The sequence below is a fragment of the Hippichthys cyanospilos genome, chromosome 1, assembly GCF_059441005.1.
Source record: "Hippichthys cyanospilos isolate Australia breed blue-spotted pipefish chromosome 1, RoL_Hcya_1.0, whole genome shotgun sequence".
In the NCBI taxonomy this organism is placed as follows: Eukaryota; Metazoa; Chordata; class Actinopteri; order Syngnathiformes; family Syngnathidae; genus Hippichthys; species Hippichthys cyanospilos.
The window spans coordinates 12,448,453-12,465,053 of record NC_142369.1 but is presented as its reverse complement, the minus strand read 5'-3'; the positions used below and the strand labels follow the sequence as shown (position 1 = coordinate 12,465,053).

Genomic DNA, 16,601 nt, shown 5'->3' with positions numbered 1-16,601 from the left:
TACAATGAAATGTTTGGGTCTAGGAAAAAAAAAAAAAAGACCTAATTCATGGGATGTAATGTCATAATCATATTAGAGCTTTTCATTGGCCCAGGCTATACTATGGAGGAATAATTGGTTTATCAGGTTTGTTTTATTGGCACAAACATCTGGCACTTGTCTTTAATTACCTAAGACTTTATTCTTGGAACAGTTTTCTCTCAATTTACATGAGATCAAGACAAAAAATGTATTTCTGTAAAACGATGTGTACAATTCTTGAAAAATTTGGCTTACATAAAATGTTGCTTTTTTTCCGATGCCTGTTTAACTTCACTCCTATGAAGATGATCTCATCAGCTAGGATAAATTCTTCTCATCAGTTTGATTGTAAAGTTAATTTTTTTCAACAAAACATTACAGCCTAATTTTGGTAAAATAGTTTGGTAAAAAGGTTTTCCACCGACTGGAAAATGACTAGTTTTATCAAGTATTACAAGTATTACCCGTAGCGCCTGAAGAAATACATTGCACTTTTTGGGGCAGCAGCCATGAGGGCCTTTGAACTGGGGGAGTTGGTGGGAGAATGATGCTTGCAGGCTACAAAAGCCAAAAACTTCAGAGAAAGAAGTTGCTGAATTGCACGTCTATTTCAAGCGCGGCTCTTGCCGAAGCATGTCGCGTGACGTTCTAACACGGCAGCACATAGCGTCAAAGGCACACATACAAAAAAAAAAAAAAAATCGGGGCGGCAGATTGCCTCTGCTTTTTTTACCGACTCGCCTCCAAAGCAGGTTTTGCAAGATGTCCTGGCAGACAAAGTCAGCTGAAGCAAAGTGCTGTTGATCACATGCACACAAGAACCTCGAGGAAGACAAACCTGGGCCCGGCGCCAGTCCTCGCACCCACCTGCCTTCCCGGCGCCGTGTTTGAGCGCGGGGTGTGCACGTAGAGTGCCCGTCTGCAAATGCCCCACGGTTGACCCGAAGGTGACCGGGCGGCTTGCTAAGAAGACCCCCGGTTGACCCCTTCTGAGCATTCGCAATACATGGAGGCTCCCTAAGTTTTTGAAATAACATGTTGATTAACTTTCATGTACAATATTTGTAAACTGTTTATAGAGTAGCAACAAAAAAAATTCATAACGTTTATAAAATAAATCATTTTCGCCATAGTCTAACAATCTTTGCCATGCCCAGAAGAGACAGAGATGCACAGGTAAAAACATGAACGACTTCTTGAAGGCATTCAAGAACTGGCCAGCCATTAAGATAAAGTTCTGTCAGGTAAAACATAAACAACGTCAGACAGAAATATTGGATTCACAATAATTAAATGACTATACAGTAAATCATTACTTTACAGCACCACGTCAATAAGGAACTGACGCTAAAGCAAACATACGCAATCAAGCCGATCAGATCGACAGAAGGTCTGCGCAAATCTGTGCAAAATACAACATTATCTTAAGCTGCCTGCTGTTAAAAATCTCAAACATGAATGGGCTACATTTATGCATTTGGGGCCGCTTCGCTATATCCCACGCAAAGTCTTATGAATCTGTGGAGCGTAGCGTGGAAACTCAAGAGTATCGAAGAATTCTGGAGCCAAATGAGAAGTGAGTGTCACATGTTTACAGAAAACCCAGACACAGACACACTAAGATTGATATAACTTCCTAAGTCAAACTGGAACAATTGCTTTTGACATAACACTTGGAAGTATTGCTCGTCAAGTGTTGAACATTCCAGTCCCTGGCGCACCTAACCTTATATTCAAGCTTTATGCCAAAAAAGGGATGAATAACTTATTAGTCTCCTCCCTTGGCAGGGAGTAAGAACGTCCATAAAAGAATTGTTAAGATTTCAAGCATGTGCCAAAAAAGCCACGCCATCAATTTGCAGAATTAAGGATCACGGTCATGACAAACAATCGGAAGTGCTCACAGGTGCCAGGTATCGAGGCTTAATAATGTAATTGGATGGCCAATTAACCTTCATCAAAGACTCGCCGCCCTACAGCAATCTTCAGCTTAAAGGAAGGGTCAAATGACCCATTCAAATGCGTACATAAAGAACATGCATACAGGCGCAAGTTGATGTGAGGTGAAGTGACTACAGCGTCAACAAGAATCTGAAAGCGAAAGGGGGGAAGTTTTACACCGACTTGTAAAAATGCCTGCCCGTCTGACCCTTCGGATGCCAAAAGGATGACGGCCGAGGATTTACTGAATGAAAAACTGGGAAAATGAAAAAAAAAAAAAAACAAGGCTGAGAGAGGGGGTCATTTCCATTCATGCTGTCTGCAAAATACACCAGATTCAAAGTCAGCCGTCAAAGGTGGTGTTCTCTTGACACCTACTCGTCTGGCAATCATCCTCAGCATCACATTTGTTTTGAAAATTCAGCCCTCGAAGAATTTCGCTTCGCAACATCAAATTTGGTAAAGAGTAAGCCCGCAAAATATGTTTCAGGAGCCGTAAACAAAAAGACAAAGGAAGTCAGCCATTTTGATTCAAAGCAGTTCGTTTGCACTATTTCCTCAGCTCTTTCGAAAGTAGCCTCCGTTATATTGTCTGATTGCTACCAAATTTTTGAATAATGTCAACTAGACGTGAGAAAGGCGGAATACAGTAGAGCACGTGTGTCAAACTCCAGGCCCGGAGGCCAGATCCTGCGAAATTGACTTCAAGTTTCTGCCTAAAATACCAAACTTGCAATGTCTTCAAAAAAAATCAAATAAAATGAAACATTTTGTGTTCCCGATGATTCTTTTGTTCAGTTTTTGCCGGCCTCTGATTTCAAAACTAGCTAAGTGTGTGACAAATTTGAAAATGTATTTGGCCCCCTGACAAACTATAACTACGGCGTGGCCCGCGATAAAAATGAGTTTGACCCCGCTGCTAGAGAATAGTTGAGTTTTGTCATTCTGGTGTTGAAGTTTGGTGACTTGCTCTATACCTAAAAACACTAAGGTTCAAAGTGATGTCAATGTAGGAAAGAAATCGAAAAAATATGAATATAACATAACTTACAGAATCTTTTTGGGTGAAATTGGGTGTTCTTCCTTTCTCCACCACATCTGGAATTTCCGTGCGAGTCAGGTGCATTACATTTAAAGGGATTGGGAGGTGACGCTTGATTGCGTGACGGGAGACGACTGCTTTGATGCCCACATGGCGCGCGCTGACTCCATCTCTCTGCGTCAAGCTGCGCTTGTCGACAAAATGAGCAAATCTCCGTCTGCCCCCTTGCCAACCGAATCTGCGCCTCGTCAATCGCTATACCTGCGCCTGATCAAAATAGGGCCCTAACAGTAACATTCAGCTACACAAGCTGTGTTTGAACAAACTCTTCATTGGCAAGTTTTCTTTTGGTAGGCATGTAAATCAGAAGTAGGCCCATAAAAATGTCGAACAAAACCGTGCCTGAAAAGACACAGCACGTACAACAGTTTGGTTTAAAGCTGTCATTTAAGACAACAAAATAGCTTGGCAACACACTCAATGCTTTGAAAATGAAACCCTTGGTAGGCAGGTCTACTATGTGGAGACCCGCAAACAAGTCGCAAAAAGCCAGAAAATGCAAGTATATATATATATATATATATATATATATATATACTGTATATACATGGCCACCTCACAGCGCAGCGGTCGTGGGTTCGCTTTCAACTCCACCCTTCCTGTGTGGAGTTTTCATGTTCTCCCTGTGCCTGTGTGGGTTTTGTACTTACACTTTAGTTTGCTCCCACATTCCAAAGACATGCTTGATGTAAATATAGGGCACTCTAAATTGTCCTGGGTGTGTTAATTAGCATGAACAGTTGTTTGTTTCTCTGTGCCTTGTGATTGGCCGGCAACCTGCTCAGAGTGTACACCACTTGCTGGGATAGGCCCCAGCACACCCGTGACCCTAGTGAGGATAAATACAGTCGAACTCATCCATTACCAAGTCATGTTTGCTGCCAGAAATGTTTCACAACAGGGGACTTTTCACTATTGCAAATCTATGTCTCGGACGTACACACAAAAAAACGTTGTGCATTTACTGCCGCAATAATTTGCAAAAATCTTTTGAGATTTTGCCATGGCATGTGGGTGGAGAACAATAACCATAAGTGGCACATAAACTCAGCTGGAGAGGGAACATTTTCAAAATAATATTAATCATAATTGTTGTCATTAACTCTAATTAGCCAAGTTGGATCGATCTCTTTTGAGCTTGTGGTTAATAACCGGGTGTGAGTCGAAAAAGCGGGTGAAAGGTGACTACACCTGCATCCCTCATGGGGACGATACCCTGGATAACAACTACTTTTAATAAAGAGTATGGTTTTCATATAGTTTCTTTATTATTACAAACAATTCAGAAAACCTCATTTGTCCAAATATCTTCATATTTCATCATACTATACTTCATATTTTTTCACTAATTGATGAGTTTGGTCAGTCCCCACACGACCTGTTATTTTTATGAATTATTAATTTAAAGTTTAGAAATCAGCGAAAAATATACTTGAAATATACTTGGAAAATATCTAAAATGCCTCTTTGTGTGGGAGCTGTGCAGCAATTTGTTTCCTCAAGATTGAAAATCTGAATGTTAAACTCAATAACGAGAATAAATAGCTTTGATACATTTGAGGAAACTTGTTTTGTAAAACCTCTATCACTGTGATGCTATGGTGCAAAAAAGTGGTCAGTCACAAACTGAATGAATTATATTTGCGTCTGCCTCGTCTGTTCATTTAATTTATTGCAGCACTCATGTCTTTAAGAGCTTTGAAAAAAGTTTGTGGAGATGATTTAACCACAGTCGTTTGCATTTGTCAAGTTGGTATTAAATTTTATTTGTCTGGTCAACAGTTGTCGGCGTGAATACCAATTGATTTACATAAATTCCAGACTGAAGATAATTTTGGTGTGGGGTTTTTTTGTACAACAGTGCTGAATATTTTATAATAACAACATAAGGCACAACATCAACTTGAATGGGCATTTGGCAACCCAAGCACAATGTCTTATTTTTTTCCATGACTACTCAATTTGAAGAAGCGAGGATTCTGTTCCCAAATAAACTACAAAACCAGTGTTACATTGCTTAGTGCATTAACATTTAGCATGTTTAATAAATAAAAGTTGAAGAATGTCAAGTTTGGATTCCCCTGCTCTAAATGACCATATCTGTGGCAGTAAAATGAAGTTGGTTATGATTTCCTTCCTAGATTTCACATTCAAACCCAAGCTTGATACGCAACATACAACATTTGCACAACATGGTCCCCTCTGCCTCTGCTCTCCTTTTCCCAGCATTGGAAATAACTTCAAAGTGCACGTTGGAAGCCCGGACGAGTGCGGTCGGGGGATCCAGTTTCACGGGAGCAGCTGGGATGGCCCTACAGGTGGGGCCCTTGCTCCTGCTCCTCCTGTAACACAAGCGCTGCAAAGGGATCCCCGGGCTTCTGGCGAAGAATGAGCACTTCCTCTCTTTTGTCTTCTCCCTGGCGACCGAGGGGCCAATTAGCAACGCTAGCGCCATGTCCGCTGTTTATTTTGGCAGTCCATATGTTCAAAGGATGGGCATGGGGACTTGGGGGGGATGTCATTAAGAAAATATTGTTGAGGGAGTATACTTTTCATTCAGGGAGTGAGCTAAACATTTGCACTGGTCTCATTTTATCAGTCAAATAATAGCTTTGATATCCTATCATTAGTTTTGCAAAGAAAATTAAAGAAAGAGAACGATATCCCTTTTACAGGCTATTGTCATTGCCCAGATTGTAAACATTGTTTTTTTTGTTATTTCCCCTACACCGAAAAATCTCCCTTGCATAATACGAAATGTTTCTCTGCATTTGCCTTGCACTGAAATTCACAACAGTGAAAAAAAGCCTACAGCAAAAGCCTAGCTTGGTTTTTACAGCACTTTTCTCAGCAGTCAGACGATATTCTCCCATACTCTATGTGGCGGTAAATGGACTCTACAGCATAAAAACAGCGCTAATCTATAGAGGTAGAGAATCCTAGAAGATTCAAACTATTTAAATTCTTCCAAGTCTTTTTAAACAAACTCCTCATCTCTCTCCAACATGGAGCTCGCCAGAAGTTGTTTACGGTATTTAGGTAACGGTAGTCCTTTTCAGCCAAATAAAAAAGGTGTTTGTAGCGTTGAACGCCCGTAAAGAAATTACAGAAGGTACGCGACTCCGAAATATGGCCAGCGCGGAGGGGAGTGTTTGCCGAAATAATGAAATATATCAAAAAAATATAATGAAAACATGTGACTCATCTTAAAAATAGTTAGCAATCACACCTTTAGATTACAGTACACTTTTCAATTGGTGTCCAGAAGATGAACCCACGCCATCATCTGCGAGATTTAAAAAAAAAATAAAAATCTTTGCACATGGTCGTCGTGGCGACGCACAAAGCAAGCATCTAAACATCTAATATCATGTCTATGTTCTGATATGTGACACAAGGCTGAAGGCCTGACAGCTTCAACACTGAGAACGACGCCCTGGCTAGTGACTCTATTAACTCTACGCCAGGGCATCCCGAAACTGTCAATGGTGTGTGTGTGCGTGTGTGTGTGTCTAAAGTCTCCCCGGTGTCACTTTCAGCTCTTCAGGCTTTCAAATCCGGAGTGACACGAACAAAGGACAGGCCGACAAAGTTCAAAGGTCAACATTGGGCAGAATGCCAAAATTTTTTGAAGGAGAGAAGGAGGAGTAGGGGACTGAAATCAAGAGCACTCCCAACCCTCCCTCTCCAGCAGAGGCAGCAAAAGTAATCACACTTCGTACTAAAGTGGAAGGAAACTAGTGCAAAAAGAAAACACTCTGGTAAAAGTGCTACTGATTCAATGCCCGTACGTAGTAGGTGAAAATAAAAACCTTGGGCATGTGCAATACAGTGTGTGTGGCCATTACATACTTCTCCTCAGTATTTAAGCACAATTACAGATACTGTATGGTATTGTGTGAAAAAATGGTAAAAGTACAGATTAAAGTAGAAAATAACCCTAACCCACACAGGCACAGGGAGAACATGAAAACTCCACACAGGAAGGGTGGAGTTGAAAGCAAACCCACGACCGCTGCGCTGTGAGGTGGACGTGACAACCACTCAACCACCGTGCTTCAAATATTTGTTTTCAATTATTGGGCATAAAAATCTAACAATGTCAGAAAAAATAAATACTAGGAAATAATAGTACAGTTACCATAAAAATATATGAAAGTACAGTAACATGATAATTTTACCACCAATTCCACCCCAGTAAGAACCCCCCCCCCCCAACCTTGGTGGTCCCGGCTTTGCGTCGAACGTGTGGGAGCACAATTACAAAAGTGGATGAGCGCATGCATACATTTGTCAGCATCAAGCAGCCACGGTGAATTCATTAGCATGACTAACAATGCGACAAGCTTTAGGGGAGCCACCTCATTAATAAACAGCAAAGTGGCACAAAACTGTCAAGAACTCACAAGCATAGTTTTTTTTCTCTTCCTCTTCAACAAAGTTCTTGGAAAACTGTACTCCACCTGAATTTTAGAAAAAAATTATTTACTCTTTTCAATGTTACTAACTAACGTACCCTTTGTGCTTGGAATCCTGACTCATGATCTGATTGATATGAATATCTTCTGACTGATATTTTGTTGGATCAAATTCTGAATGGATGTTTTTTTTTCTTCTTTTATGTTGTTTAGGCTTTTGTTTATGAGATTTATCCTAAAGTGAGAAACGCCATAATAATATAAGTTGTCCGGTCCTAATATAATCATATAATCAGTAATAGGGGCCAATCATATACTGTATATTTGATCTGCATTGGGCAAACTGTGCATCTGCAGTGGTCGCAAGCTTTCTTGCTATAAGGAAAAAGAGGCACTGGCTACGATGTGGAAACATTTTTTCTGCCCACAAACAGTCAGGATAAGATGAAAGACATCTAGAAGTCTACAAAGAGGGATATAAGAGTCCAAAAAAGAATTTGGAAATTTGCTAACCAATTAAATAAGAGGGAATTATTTTCTAACAAACATACTTGTTTGTAATTGACTACTGTAGATAAGCTAAGTGAGCATGAAGCAATCAACTTATTGGCTGCATTCACTTGAAACATGCTTCTAAATCAGAAGTGCTCACTCAACTCAACTTTTAATTCACTGCCTATGTATGGGCTTGTACTCGATATCTGCCAGTACTTGACTAAAATGCAAGACCTCGGTTTGAGGCTGTTTACTTTTTTTCCAAATTCAAATTTCCCTCACCTATCGGCAAAAATAAATTAAAATACGTCATTTATTCCTCATTGTAAGCCCTGTTTTTGCAGTGCGGCATCTCAGGTCAGCTCTTCTTTATTCCGATCGATAAAAAAATATCCGAGTCGCTTGTTAATGAGCTATGATTAATGGCAGCATTAAGCCTCCCGCAGGAGGCCGGCGGCACATACCTGGCTCGGCCTGTACGTGCGTTGGAGGGCTGAGCTAAAAGTAGACACTGGGGGTTGGGGGGTGGGGATTGCAGTCATCAACACCTAGGCTCTGACATCCTTTGAAGCGCCGCTGCTTCTTTGATGGCCCGACGGAGGAGGAATGCCGCTCACCCCCCCCCCCAAGCCCCCACAGTTGTGGAATGTGGCGCAAACTGCTGCTACTCGGCTCGCTGGAGTGGGATTAGAGGACAGGCCCGGACTGCCCTTCCTTTGCCCCCTCCTCCTTCCACCCTCTAAGATGGACGACATGGCGGCAAGTTCGCCTCTAAAGTCCACGCCAAGGCTAATTGATATTTTCTACGGAAGGTTCAAAAGTAACAAAGCTGTCATATTCTTTGTAATGTGCAAAAGAAAAAAAAAAGAAAAAACGTGCCTCTGTTCTTTCACTTAACTAGTTCGCTGTCTAAGGAACGGCAACATAATATAACTTTTTGGGTTACAGCCATGCAAGCTATTTTTTTTGCCATTGGAAAGAAAAATTCTGAATCTTCAGAAAGAGATTTAAATATTATATAAACAACGCTCTAACATTGACGCCATTTAAATTTTGTGTGTATTGTTCTGAAGCTTGCAATAATTCGTGAATTTTTCAAAGAATTTGAGTGATCGTTCGAAAAATAGTGATCCATTTGCTGTACTACTAAAAAAAAAATCCATCTAATCACAGAATGTACTTTGATGAATACATTGCTTCTCAATTATTTTTTGCAAACCCTTCACAGGAAAGGGAAAACATTTCGTGCCACCCCACTTGCCACGCCAATCATAAATAAGATTAATATTGATAAAAATTGTAAAAGCATACCTAAAACTATATCCTTTTTAACATTGACAAAAGGAAAATTAATATAAAAAAATGTTTAATAACTATTAACTATTTTTTTACTGCATTTATACAGGTTAAAGGAAAAAGTTTGTCACTCATTTACCAAGTTTTGAAATCAGAGGCCGGTAATATCTGCTCATAAGAGAGATTGGGTACAAGAAAGTTGAAACAACTTGCAATTTAGGTATTTTAGCCAGAAACTTGAAGTCAGTTCAGCATTTTCGCGCCCAGATAAAATGATGATCTGGCCCCCCAGGCCTTGAATTTGACACTTGTGACCCAGTGCCTCAAAGCGCCTGAAAAATGAAAGCTGTCGATCCTGATGATATTACAATTACACTTCACATGGCAAAAACAACCCCCCCGATAGCATCGCTTCACACTCCCCCAGGAGAAGCACTGGATTAATACATTTTATCAGGAGTTCGAGCTCCGTTTGTGCGGCTGCTCCGAGTATTAGTAACATTGCTGGCCATGGCATGATAATAGAACGAGACGCAACTTAAAGCCCGTCATTATAAAAGCAGGGTTCATTCACCTCAGGCCATTCCGACAGGGTGTGCCTAATAAAGGGGTAGGTGTTTACAGAAAAGCAGATGAACAAACTGGCAGAGCGCGCACACGCCCCAGTGCGTGAGCGCACACCACCGACCATCCACACACAAAAACGCACACACGCGACCCCCAACCTCAGTGTTTAGGCAAGGAGGGAAGCCGAGGTGGAGCTAGCCAGTATTAGCGCTGGTTTCAGGTTTCACGCGCTTCTGACTTTATTTTCTTTGAGAAACACCAACTGTGGCTCCAAACCGCACTACGGGAAGTGTTCACCTACACCGCTTCCGGGTTGGAGCGCTGGGGTCACAATGAGTTGGACTTGGCGGGGGGTTGAGAGGTTTAAAGGAAGACGACCAGGAGCTGACATGATATGTGGAATGTTTGCCATGATTAAGTGGAGAATGAAGCGGAGAGTTTAGGAAATTAATAATATTCATAAGTTAAAAAAAGATGCCTGTGTCTCTGTACATATATCAAACACATTCACAGCCACATGATATGTAAGTAAATAATTTTTTTAAAAAAAGGGTGGCCACAACCTACCAAATGTGACGAAGAAAAACAGAACTGGAAAGTGTCTTAAGAAAAAGTTTTATTGTCATATGCGTAGTAATACTACACAATGAAATTCTTGTTATGTTCACTTCCCTGAGCAGACTACATTTCGTAATCGACCAAATAATAAAGTAAAAGTAATAAAATTTAAAAAAAAACTGTGATAGAGCAATATGGGCAGAAAAAAGAGCTATTAAAAATATGGGTTTACTGCTACAGGTGATACATGAGGCGACAATATCTCAAATAATGCAATGAAGTCTTCAAAAATACCAAAAAAAAACAAACCACAACTATGTGAAGCTGGATTACCTGAAATGACAGCAACCAAACAACTGTAACTGGATAGATAGGTTGAAGAAATGCAATTCAAGAATTCACAGGCTCGGTGAAGCAAACAAATGCAGGGCTCTCACTAATTACAACAACTACGGTCAGCGTAATGATGAGTTGCATTTGTTTTTACTTGTTTGTGAAAATAGGGCCTTGTCGCTAAAAACCTTGGGAGTCGCTGCTTCAAAGAAATACAAAACACGAGGACGGATTGAGTCCTTGTGATGGACTTGAAGATTTAACTGTCTTTTTCATTCCCCTCCCCTCACTCTTTCTTTGCCTGTGAATGGATACATGATCACCTATCAGGACATCCTGGAGGAGGGACAGGGTAGGAACGCTCCACTGAGAAGGGCTGAGCTCTCCGAGGATAAAATGATATTCTACAGGTAAAGTCAAGGCTGGGGCCTTCTCCAGGAATAATGCCAGAAAAAGGACTGGACTGGACCGGACTGGATGGGATTGGGGCTCGATCCTAAAACTCCAGAAAAGCGTAGCTAACAGAAGCGATTTGGATTTGCTCCAGAGCCGCCAACTGTCTCATCTATTCTTTGTTGTGAAGCCTCAAGAATGAAGGTGGTAATACGCAAAGTCCAACAGCAACTGAAGATGTGGAGTATTTGACCAAGGTAGAACCTTATGTGAGCCTTTTTCTGCACAGAACATAAAAGACTTGACTACTTGAAGACCAACAGTGTGGACAAGTGCATAGCATGGGCCAAGGTACCATCACAATTTGTAGGGCTTTGAACTGAAAAATACAAGATTTAATCTTCGTGTTTAAGCATTGGTGCATGTCCAACACTGGGATAAGAGCACTTCGCCATTGGAGCAAGTGTTCAGGTCTGATGTGGAAAATATATGAAGTTGAAATATAAATATTAAAAAAAATGCTTATCCCTTTTAGTTTTTCTGATGCTTAATACTTTTCATTCATCCCTCATAGATGAATAGTTATCTCTGAAAAATATTGTAGAGAATTATTGTCACATGCACAGCACGAAACGACACATTGAAATTCTTACTCTGTTCACCTTAGCGAACGGAAGACGGCTGCCACGGTGGGCGCCATCATGCTAAACATACCATATATGTTTTTGGAGCCACCTTTCAGCTCATGCTCGGTTGTTGTCATGGGGAAAGGTTGGGTAGGGTACGCAAGTGCACGAAGTGAATCACACAATGTTACGCATCAGTGAGTTCTGTCACACATGCGTACCTGCGTACCACTTTTGTGAATCCTTGTTTATATTACCTTTAAATGCTATCTTGACTTCTACAGTACCTTGAATATGAATAACTAACCCTTAATGAGTAGTTGATACTGACTAGACTCTGAGACTAAACATAGCACTGGCCACAAGACCCTTAGAAATCAGTCTTTTGACCAATCTCGAGACCAAGACCCATCTCGAGAAATACATATCTAGTACAAAGAAAAATTCGATCCCATAGGGTAGATTCTAAGGTGGCCAGTAGTTTTGGGTCCACATGAGACTCGAGACCAGCACTAAGCTCAGCAGCTAAAACGCAGTACCTTCCCTCATTGTGCAATCAAGTTCCATCCCTGCGTGTTTGGGGTGCCTCTCCCTGTGCTCATTCTGACAAGTGATCAGGTTAGACAAGTCCCTCCATTCAGAGCCTCATCGTAATAGCGATATCCCCTCTGAGAGAGAGAGAAAAGAGAGGGAGGAGGAGGAGGAGAGGAAGAAAAGAGGGAGGGAGGGGGGGTAAAATCCTATCTGGGAGATTAACTGGCAGCACCCAGCCGGGCCAGTGCTGGGTTCACTGGCTTGCTCGGTGCTATCTTACCCACTAGTCTCTTGTTCTAAAGCAAAGCATGTCTTTGATACCCGACGAGAAGGAATCTGGAGGCGTTACAGGTTTCTTTTGTGCTCTGCACTGTGTGTGCATGTGTGTGTTTGTGTGTGTGTGCGCAGACAGGCTGGGATTTCTTTTCTCTAAAAAGCACCCTCCCCTCTTTCTCCACTGCCTTCATCGCGGGCTCCCCTTCCCCCAGCCAAAAACAATAAATCAGTGAATTATAAACCTTTTGTCCTTTGTTTTGTTTTTGTTTTTTTTCAGGGCCACCACCGCTGAAGTTAGTTAGTCTCAAAGATCGGGGAAAATTCTAACTGCACGCTCAACTCCGACTTCTATAGGGGGAGATCGGAGTCACCATAATGGTGAAGTTGGAGACGGAAGGGGGTGTGTCATTGGAGTTGGGGGAGTTGAGGTTTGACTCCCCAAGGAGATTTTCTTAAACCCATTACATCAGCTTTTTTCTGCTTCAGGGGCTCTAAATCCATGGCTTTTGTGAGAGTATAAAATGACCTAAATTGACACACAGCGATCACTTTTGTTTAAATTATGGTCAGGGATTTTCTTTTTTTTTGCCAATATAAAATATTACCAGGGTCTTTTAGTGTATCGTCGACTTCCAGTGAATCCAAGGTGGCTCGTGGTCAGAAAGGAGTTAAACGACTTCAACAAATTTATCTTGACATGTTCTACATCTTAAAGAATTTTGATGTTTGTTTGTTTTTTTTAGTACATGTAAGCAGTGAGTGAGCGGAAATGTCAAAGCACTGAGCTCCTCCTCTGTCTCCTAACTTGATCAAAGAGGGTTGCGTTCCCAAGAGGAGGTCAAAGGAAGCGATGGAGTGAGGCTAAAAGAAGTGAATGGCCAGCTTTGGTGCGCCGTAGGAAGCCGGCCACCAGCGGCACAAGCGAACACAAAACAACATGTCTCTCACACAACCGTCTCTCAAAGCTTTAGTCCCACGGTGAAGGTGGGGGGTAACGGAGGAGTGGGCTTAGGACGGCGTAGAGTGCGAGCTGGGCAAACAGTGAGGGGCAAGGGCTCCAAAGGAGCCCTGTTGCCCGGGTGAGCGAGACCTGCCGCTCCAACAATGTCCACATCAAGCGTCCGGCCGCCGGCCAGGCCCCGCTGAGGTGCGCTCCCTGTGGGCTTGGGGGTTAGCCGTGCGGACAAAAAGGAAAAGAAAACCCTCAGTTCCAAAAGAAAGAGATTTAGCCTGGATGAGGACATTCCACAGTGAACATATGAGCCCTAAAGTGGCAGAAAAATGAATCCTACATTGACCAACCAAAAGTGGCTCTCAAATGAAGGCAAAAAAGGTTTGTTAAACCTTCAGAGTTGAAATGTTGCAGTTTACTTCCATAAACCACTTGCGCAGTCATTATCACGTCCGATTTGCAGTTCAGGGACCCGAGTTCAAATCCACCTCGCTCCGGCCATCTTGTGTGGAGTTTGCATGTTCTCCCTGAGCCTGCGTAGGTTCCAGGCACTCCAGCTTCTTCCCACACAACAAAAACATGCATGGCAGGGTATTGGACATACTAAATTGTCCTTGGGTGTGATTGGGTGCGTGAATGCTTGTTCATCTCCATGTACCCTGGAAATGGCTGCCAACCAATCAGTTAGGATAGGCACCAGCAGGCCTGCAACCTTTGTGAGGAGAAGGGGCATAGATGAATGGATGCATGGATGGAGCCTGCATTTCAATAGCCTCCTGATTCGTGAACCACTTCTACCTGTGTCCTCGTTATTTATTTATTTATTTGGTGGGGGGGTGATAACTACTGTCCAGCCACACCTTCTTCTCGCTCACTGGCCCACAGAGCCCCAGTTGAAATAAAATAGAGTTTGGGTCAGGGAGGCTGAGGTGTGGCGGCCATTGGACAAAAACTGTTCTCTTGGAACTCCGCCGAGGGAAGCTATTGTGGCACAGAGAAAGGTTGGGGAGGGGCGAGGGTGCAACGGAGGCTCCATCGCCCAGTGGAGAGAAAAGGCAAGGCAAGCTGGCAGGCCAAGTTGAGGCCTCACAGTAAAACGTGGAATTTGGTCCCCATCGTGTAGCTAAAACCAAAGGTGCACACACACAGACTCAGTCAACCTTATGCACGTTATACTCACTCATACACACTGAGTTACTTACACACAAGTGCTCATTCGCATGCAAAAAGGTAATTACACATAAATACCCTCCATCCATTTTCTATAGCCTCTTATCCATACTACAGTTGCTGGCTTGCTGCAGCCTATCCCGACCGTCATCGGACAATAGGCGGGGGACAAACTGGACTGGTTGCCAGCCAATCACTGACACATAAACACACCTTTGCATTTACTGTACTTAGAGTACATCCGGTTTATCTTTTCAGTCAATCACAGAAGACACGCACAAATACAGACACTGATCAAAAATAAACAAAACACACTAACAAGGGTGGGAAGGGAAAATAGTGCAGATGAAAAGACTACACACCCCTTCAGGGCAAAAGGGAAGTTGCTTGAGCACCACTTGGGGTGAACATGGCCAGGTAAGCCTGGTGCAGATCTGGGTCACACACCAGGAGCATGGCCAGAAATGTTTTAATGGGGTAGGTACGGCATCACAACACGTAAGTGCATTGTCAAGGTTTTATTCAATAAAATAATTAATTTCATTATATAAATTAAAATTTAAAGGGACACTGTGTAAGATTTAGACTTCTTTTCATTAAAAAAAAAAAAAATAAATGATTACAAATTTCAAAAACTTGCAAATAAATGTGTTCTTAACGACCAACAGCATGTTTTAAATATAATCGTAGGTCTAGTTATCATTAAATTATATTACATGGGGGGCGGCTCTCCTTTGGAGGTTGCCATGTTTGTTATACAGTAGCTATGGACAATGGTGATGATGCATGATCACCATGCAGCTCTGCCCCTGCACATAACCATTCAATCTCTCCTTTGACTCTCTCATGCCACAATAGCACATGCGGACTCAAATTCTGGATTTTTCTCCATCTCGCCCACCAGGGCGGACAACCTGACAATTTGTCAAATTCCAAATTCAGTAAAACATCCAGAGAGAGAAAAGCAGACTGAAAAAAATTAACCAGTTGGCGTAAAATCGTCACCCGAGGACATACAGTGGCGATCTGTTCTTGGGGTCGCCCCTCCGCTGATGAATGTTTATGAAGTCATTGTGGTCCAAGGGCAAGGCCCACCACCGGGATTCTTCGGAACATTTGTTTAGCGGCGGGCCCAGTGCGCTGCGCTGCACAAATGTCGCATTGTTCCTCCCCCAGTTCTCTCTGGCCGTGGAGAATGAGGGGGAACTGTGGGGGCAATAAGCCCCGGAGGAGTTAAACATCAAACCCGTTTTACACACCAGCACTTCCTCCAGACGCTGATACAAAGGTAATAGACAACATTGTGGAGAATTCATCAAGGATAAGCAAAGTATGGCCCGCAAACGGCCCACTTCGATCTTTAATCGGCTTACTGAGGGTTGAGCAAAATCAAGAGTTTGTCGAATTCCTTACAGGAATTCAGCATTTTTTCAAATAACATTTTCTGGTTTTGTTGGGTGGCTCAGTCACAAATGTACAAATGATCATGATAAGTTATATCATTTAAATACACATTTTAACACTTTTAAGCGATTTTTGCTTCAGTAAAATTGAGAAGTAAATATTCTTTTCATCATTTACGATATTTGTTCAGCAAATAAAATGAATGTTTATTCAATTTTGTATCTAAAATGTTCTTTTTAAAAAATATATTCATAGGTTCTGCTGCTAACTATTATTTCAATTATCAATAACCTGTTGAATATTTGTTCAATTTAATCAATGAATTTCCATCACATTATTAAAAATCACAACATTATGTCAAAATTGACAGTAGAAAATATAAAACATTAATTAGGTCATTATGAAATATGGATGGACTATACTTGAAGTGCCAATCAACAAAGATAATCAGTCTGCTTTCGTGGAGGCCTACCGAAAACTGAGAACATTTGCTGATGAGAACCTTAAATTTTGAG

General features: G+C 41.9%; 1 protein-coding gene across 3 annotated transcripts in view; it reads right to left on the bottom strand.

Annotated features, from left to right (window-relative positions):
• The window catches only part of znrf3 (zinc and ring finger 3), an 83,054-nt gene that overhangs the window by 36,456 nt on the left and 29,997 nt on the right, over nucleotides 1–16,601 (bottom strand). The window contains exon 1 of one of the 3 annotated variants that reach the window (XM_088434788.1): nucleotides 8,442–8,635. The exons of the other annotated variants lie outside the window; for them this stretch is intronic. Within the exon in view, the coding sequence (XP_088290914.1) occupies nucleotides 8,442–8,519 (78 nt within the window). The 5' untranslated portion in view covers nucleotides 8,520–8,635. Of the gene's footprint in view, nucleotides 1–8,441; nucleotides 8,636–16,601 lie in introns of those variants that run through there. 3 annotated transcript variants of the gene reach the window in all.